Source organism: Elaeis guineensis, chromosome 1 (genome assembly GCF_000442705.2).
Source record: "Elaeis guineensis isolate ETL-2024a chromosome 1, EG11, whole genome shotgun sequence".
NCBI classification, from domain to species: Eukaryota; Viridiplantae; Streptophyta; class Magnoliopsida; order Arecales; family Arecaceae; genus Elaeis; species Elaeis guineensis.
The window spans coordinates 130,762,937-130,769,645 of NC_025993.2; the positions used below are offsets into that span (position 1 = coordinate 130,762,937).

At 39.4% G+C, this 6,709-nt stretch overlaps 1 protein-coding gene across 1 annotated transcript; it reads left to right on the top strand.

Moving 5' to 3' along the window:
* Positions 1 to 3,608: 3,608 nt before the first annotated feature.
* On the top strand, positions 3,609 to 5,513 carry LOC105034281 (NAC domain-containing protein 83). The gene is made up of 3 exons (XM_010909362.4): positions 3,609 to 3,991; positions 4,213 to 4,499; positions 4,995 to 5,513. Exons 1-3 carry the CDS (start codon positions 3,811 to 3,813, stop codon positions 5,262 to 5,264), a joined length of 738 nt encoding a protein of 245 aa, XP_010907664.2. The 5' UTR covers positions 3,609 to 3,810; the 3' UTR covers positions 5,265 to 5,513.
* The last annotated feature ends 1,196 nt before the right edge of the window (positions 5,514 to 6,709 follow it).

A 6,709-nucleotide genomic window follows, 5' to 3' on the forward strand; every position in this document is an offset into this window, starting at 1 on the left:
TACAAGGAACTCAAAGCTCATACGACCACAATTACGCACAAGAAAACAAAAGTTCATCAAAATTGAAGTTGAAATATGCAGATTCAAGTCCTATCGTGCGGCATTAATTAACCTCCAAGATAGTATCTTGTTCGACATTTTTGACTTGACACAGTGGTTCCTTTCTTTTGAGACTTGAGGTTTCTGTTTTTGGCAAAGAAATGGTTTATGGCTTAGTCAACTTGAGAAAAAGGATCACAATTAATTTGAGTAAAATTAGTCACGTTGGATGGTATTGATATCATGGTTCTAAAAGATGCAATGGAAATGAAAGTTTGGAACTTTGTTGATGATTAAACATGTGGCTACAAATAATCTTGCTTATGTGATGGTCATAACTCGATGGAATCACACTTGACAAGCAAGGAGGTGATATATTGATGAAGTTTGATATTCAGCCATATACCTGAAGGTCTGGTTAGCGTTAGTCGGTACTAGCAAAAATGCTCTTTAATTTGGTTAAAGTTTTAATAAATATTTATATTTTTTTTTTTATTTGCTTTTGCTTTTAATAATGCCGTTAGGTTGCTTCAATAAAATCGTATATGTTTAGAAAACATTCAAACTTACCCACCCATCGTAGATCCATAACTATAAGAATTTTAGCATTATTTAATGTATTTACATTTTTCATCCCAACTATGGAAATTTCGTTCATCCAGTGACATCAATAAAGTTACTGGTCATACTTGTGCTCTCCCCCTATCTCTCTGTCAATTTAGATAAATCAAACCAAATGAGTATAACTACATCCATAAGAATCAACAAATAAACTATTTAATAATGAAATAGGAAGATATGTTTTAGAATCCCATATTATTAATCCCACAATATATAACAACATCTCTCTCCTCTTTTTTGAAAAAAAAATATAAAAAAACCATACACGAGCTAGTGCATTTTTTATGGAAGATTTAATCTAATATATAAATATAAAAATAGAGGCTTCTCAATGGAGAAGTCTTCGTTTGACACTTGGGATATTTCGAAAGGGGGAGAGAGCCACGTAGAAACAAACAGTGCTAAGCTTCCCTATTCGCCCGCTCTCGAGCATAAAAGCCTTCCGGATGCTAGGGAGACCGAAGATGCCGGTGGCGAGACCGTCGGTGGCATAGAGGACAATGGATGCGGTGGTGGTGCAGTTTTGGCAGAGTGGGGCACGAGTATGCCGGCGAGCAAGGGGATTGGCCACATAGACGGAAGCGCTATAGGGGAGACAGAGTCTCATCGTGTCGGCTTGGCAGTTGAGCACCACCACTGTCTCACTGTAGTGGTCACAGAAGGATGCTCGTTGATCACCATCGTCATCCTTCATTTTCGATCAAATCCTAAAAATCTTAAAAACTTGAACCAAAATCCTAGAATTCAAAAAAAATCTCTCTTTTTCTGTAGCGGATCAGATGATGTTGAGGTTCGTGATGGAGAGTGCCGATGCTGGAGAGAAGAGATTGATCGAGTTGAGGAAGAAGCAAATGAATTCTTCCTACGTCAGCCAGTAGAAGTATGCTGCTCCGCCGCCACCAAGAGCTTCTTTCATCCGGTGGCAGAGCCTAAGCTTCACTATTCAGCTTTTCCAAGCCTCCCACCTAATTCAGACTCCTAAGGATGGAAAATATGGAGGAAAAACTAGGGGGAAACATAGTAAAAATCTATAAAAATGAAGGTAAGGCCTCGATTGAGCATTTTTTTCTTTTCATTTCATTTTTTTTTCGGAGACCTATGGAGAAGGAGAGAACCTAAGGGAGATCAAAGGGGTTTCTTAGGTTCTTATTAGGGTTTCTTCTAGAGCATATGGGATTTTGTGTGAGGTGTGGGAGTGTGAGTTGGTCCCTTCAGATTTTGGGAGCTTAATCTTGGTAGAAGCATGATATTTACTAGAGTTGGGGATTTTTTATTGAACGGATTCTTCTTTGGTTATAAAATTTTCAATTTATGGATTTCTATTCTCATGATAATGTGAATATGATATCAAATCCATGGTGTGAGATTTGCACTAGCGAGCTATAGATGGTTAGGCAACCGAGTCCTAACCTTTGCTCCATGTCTCTTCATTTCTCTCCGTCTTCTCTCTATTTCTTTTAGAATAATCTTGAAAGATGGCTTGAATTTTGTGTTGGATATTTATTATATATTTTTTTTCTATTTTTTTCTCTATTTTTTTTAATACTTGTAAGTTGTATCATGTGCATCGTACAGGTTATATACTAATTATATACAATAACAATAGCAGGTCTTTGATAAAGTTGGTATCCCAAATTTTCTAATAAGCAGCTACTTTAGCCTCATAAATTGGAGTGACCTGTACCTTTGTCACTCAATAATATGCAAGAAACTTCACAAATGAGTTTCCACCATAATCCAAGCCTCTTGTTAGTCAAACGCTTCTTAACTTGCAAAACTCCTCAAGGGTGCTCTTGTCTTTTAAAATCCTCAATTTCGCACATTTTTTTCCTTCTCCGATATTACCAATAAAACCAAAGCTAAAGCAAGATCAAGAAAAGTATCCTGTGGGGGCATCCCCTGGAAGGCGGCAAATTTGTCGTATTCCTCATGTCAGCTGCTCTGCAAGCAAGCAAGTGGCTCCAGAGATAATGTTGAATAAGTTATATAATGTGGAATCCCACTATAACTTATAAAATCACAACTTATTAACCCTCTCAAAAAGCCAATACTCAATGAAACCAAGCAAGCATCCATAGCTAAGTCTCTTTCACATGAATCTCTACTTCTTGGTTAAGACAGAGACGTACATGAAGGGAATCCGAGTCACTGGACATTAACATGCTAGCAAATTTTATCTACCAAATTTGTGCATAAAAATCTCTCTGTCACCTCTAGATCTTTCATTACCATACTCCTTACAAGCTATCCACGATGATGAGACACAATATCGTATGATTTGCTCTTCCTCAATAGTAGTCATGCGAGTACGTAGCTTTTCAAATATAATTATCTACTCGTTGCAGGAGAGAAGTGAGAAAAAAATTAAGAAAATAAATAAATAAATAAATAAATTTTGATTGACAGAAATATTTTTGTCCCCCCATTTTTTATGGGATAATTTGTTATGACTGAGGTCATATTCGTCATCCAACAATCCACGGGAGGCTTTGATGCTCTCCAGATGTAAGCATGGCGTCAGCTTCCCCTCCCCAAACGGCGGAGCGAAATGACCAAAACTACCCTGCTAGCGGGCGATTTCCTCGCCAATCTGTCTTGTAAATAACATAAACAAGTAAGGGATTAAAGTCAAAAAATAATTTAATAAGTTCCCAGCGCAGTGAGGGACGAGCCCTTGACCGTCGTGCAACGGGCAGCGCATTTTTGACGTTTACGCCCCCGGCTTTTAGCGACTTCTACCAAGAAAGGGGAAATTCCAAGAGAGGTTCCTCTGCTGTCCTTTTTTAATAAGAATTTGATATTTTTTTTTATTTCGTTCACCTCCGAAATCCCTACTGCCACGCATTTGTTAAAATGCGTCAAAGAGTTTGAGTCTGGTTCACGCCACAGAGGTCGTCGCCTTCTCCCCGCAATCTTACTATAAAGCACCCCCCTCGCTTTTTTTTTCATTCACAAACCCAACTCCACCTCCCCTCCTTTGCCCTCCTCCTCCTCTCTCTCTCTCTCTCTCTCGCCCCCCTTCTTCCTTGGATTTGAGACAAGCAGAATGTTACATGGGCGCTTTTAGTCCAACGCATTTGGAATCAGGCTGCTCAAGTGATTGATACTGCTTCTAACCTCCAAGGACAAGTGAGGAAGAGGTGTGAGATCATGGATAGGCCAAGTTTTATGAGGCATGGAGTGCTGAAGCTGCCCCCTGGATTTAGATTCCACCCCACTGATGAAGAGCTTGTGGTCCAGTACCTCAAGAGGAAGGTCTTCTCCTGTCCATTGCCGGCTTCCATCATCCCCGAGATCGATCTCGGCAAATACAATCCTTGGGAGTTGCCTGGTCAGTAGCACTGCTTTTTCATTTTTATGTGTAAGATTTTACTACATGAAACATTTGTAAAACCAGCTCAACTTCATCAACATCATGATGACAACCATAATTTGCAAAGTCAAAGTCTTCTCAGAATCATTTTAGTTAGCTGTTAAGAACCATGCAAAGATGATGATTGCAGTGTTGAGTTGAAGTTGAACATGGTTGTTCTTTGCTTTCCTGATGTTTAGGTGGGTCTGAGCAAGAGAGGTATTTTTTCTACCTTAGAGAAGCCAAATATCCAAATGGAAATCGGCTGAACCGGGCGACCGGCTGTGGATACTGGAAGGCGACAGGGAAAGACAAGAAGGTCTTAGCTTTGAGGAGCAACCAGGTGGTGGGGATGAAGAAGGTGTTGGTCTTTTATCATGGCAACCCTCCAAGAGGGTCTAGGACTGATTGGATCATGCACGAGTATCGCCTTGCCGGCGCCGAGACTAGAACTGGTGCCTTCCCCCAAAGAAAGAACTCAACCCATGTGAGCTTCCAATCCTATTTCTTTCCTCTTGTTCAGTTTAAGAGTATACTTGCTTGTACTTGGCATGAGAATTCCCACTGGAACAATCCCTAGTTACTTCGTTGTAGAGAAGAATTTTGGCATCTCATTTACTTGAGCCCCCATGGACATGTGCTCCGAAATCAGCAAGCAGGTTTTTTGTTGCCAATCCTTTTGATAGAGAAGGCCTGCTTCTAAGCTATCATACCCTCAAAAGAAGACCAATTCACCTCTTTTGAAGTCCCATAAGGTTGTCAACAAATCCTCCCGAGTCTTTATTTCCCAAATAGTTGGTGACAGTTTTGACCAACTTAGTTTGAGTATTTCATCAAGTACTTGTTTTCTATCAGTTTCCCGGCCTGATGAGAGACACTAATTGTGGACGCATGTTGTGAATGTCTAAGAAGCGAATAGAGGAAAAAAACTAAATAAATCGATTGAAAAAATCTTACTAAATTTTATGATGCTTTTGTACAGTTTTCCATGGTTCCTACAAAAGATTGGGTGCTCTGCCGCATATTTAAGAAGAAAAGAGCTACCAAGATGGGAGTTGATGTTGAAGAATACTGTGAAGATAGCCAAACTAGAAATGGGGGAATTGGTTTCATTGATTTCATGGGGCTGCGAGATGGCAGTCCACGATCTTCCTCACCCTCTTCATCGGAGTCAAGCTGTGTCACCGAGTTTTCTGATGGATCTAGCAATGGAGATGAAGCTACCTGCAGCGACAGTTTGTCACCTCCATAAGGAAGAGAGGCTTAGATCTCTTTCGCTTCGTTGTATCAAAACTCAGAGCCTCCTTTTTTCCTTAATCGGAGATCCTCCATGAATAACCATCAACCTTTTTTAACTTCAGGAATTCTAGTCTTTTCATCTCTTGTAAGTGTTCTTTTTTTAAACAACTTGATACAAGAGATCTCTGTGGAGCATCAGAGCTTATTACTAATGTGGAAGAGATGTTTCTCTTAATGAACCTCAATGTTTTGATTAGTTCTATATCCTTCATTGTGTAATTTTGAGAGCAGAGATTGATGGTGTTTTTTTGCCAAAGCCTAACTACCCAGTATAAATGACTGAAGAGGTGAAGGGCGTAAATGTGCTCGGTTCAGATGACTAAGAGTACTAATTGGTTCTTGCAAGCAGAAAAGAGGATCCAATGCTGTGAAAAGAGAGGAAGGAAAGCAGAGCAAGAAAGAGGAAGCATATATCCATGTGGATTGTGAAAGAGGTGCTTTCAGCCTTTAAGGCCAGCTGAGACCAAGGAAAAGGGAGCTGTCAAGAGGCATCTGGGTCCATTAGCAGAGCACCCATATTCGCCAAGAATATTTGGACTAGATTTTGTTTTGACAACAGGAGAGGAGAGCAAATCAGAATCTGACCCCACACTTTGATGTGCTTCTTGCTAAGCTGCAGCTCTGACTTGGTCAAATTGGCCATATTGGTGGATGAACTAACCTTGCAATTAAGTCATTGAAAGACTATTATATGGCTTCTTAACCTATTTAAAAGGGAGTGATAAATTGAAAAAATCAAACTCCTAAGTTGCGTTTGTCAATGACTTACATAATTTAGAGCAAGCTTGGAAGAGTAATTTATGCTGAAATCCATATAAAACTAGACCATCCAACTCCATTGTCAAATGAAGCAGCTACGTGCTGCTTTCTGACACAAAAAAGAATGTCTGGAAGAAGAAATCAACGTTCCAAAACATCAATTAGAATGTTATTGTAACCTGAAAATTGCACCATATACACCCTCTTCTTAATACCTCAAAGAATTATTGTTCCATAATCACAAATAAAAGTGTCATTCTTACTAATAATAAAACAACAATTTTCAGCCTAGCTATTTCAGGTTGCTTGGAGCATTTCAACATCCAAAAGTGGTCCATTTATTAAACGGTTTTCAAGGTTTATGATGTTATGACTGGTTCGACATCTTTCTTAGTCCGACTAACTCTTAGCGGGACCACTTCTGATGAACTTTGTCTGCCCAAAGTTATTTGAATGGATCCAAAAGTTTGAAATAGTCAGTGATCAGGACATGGGAGAAATACTCTGATGTGAGAATATGACAAGAAGAAAATCATCTAGACAAGTTGAATAGATAAGTTGAATCCCATTCCATAGGCTTGAGGTGATCACTACTCAACAATGACTGTAATCAATAAATATTGTCCTAGTTTTGCTCGG

What these genes read in the sequence shown, in the direction of transcription:
- LOC105034281 (XM_010909362.4), top strand. Translation starts at nt 3,811, where the DNA reads ATGGATAGGCCAAGTTTTATGAGGCATGGAGTGCTGAAGCTGCCCCCT. An exon ending in CAATCCTTGGGAGTTGCCTG is followed by an intron (nt 3,992 to 4,212) that starts GTCAGTAGCACT and finishes CCTGATGTTTAG; the next exon opens with GTGGGTCTGAGCAAGAGAGG. An exon ending in AAAGAAAGAACTCAACCCAT is followed by an intron (nt 4,500 to 4,994) that starts GTGAGCTTCCAA and finishes GCTTTTGTACAG; the next exon opens with TTTTCCATGGTTCCTACAAA.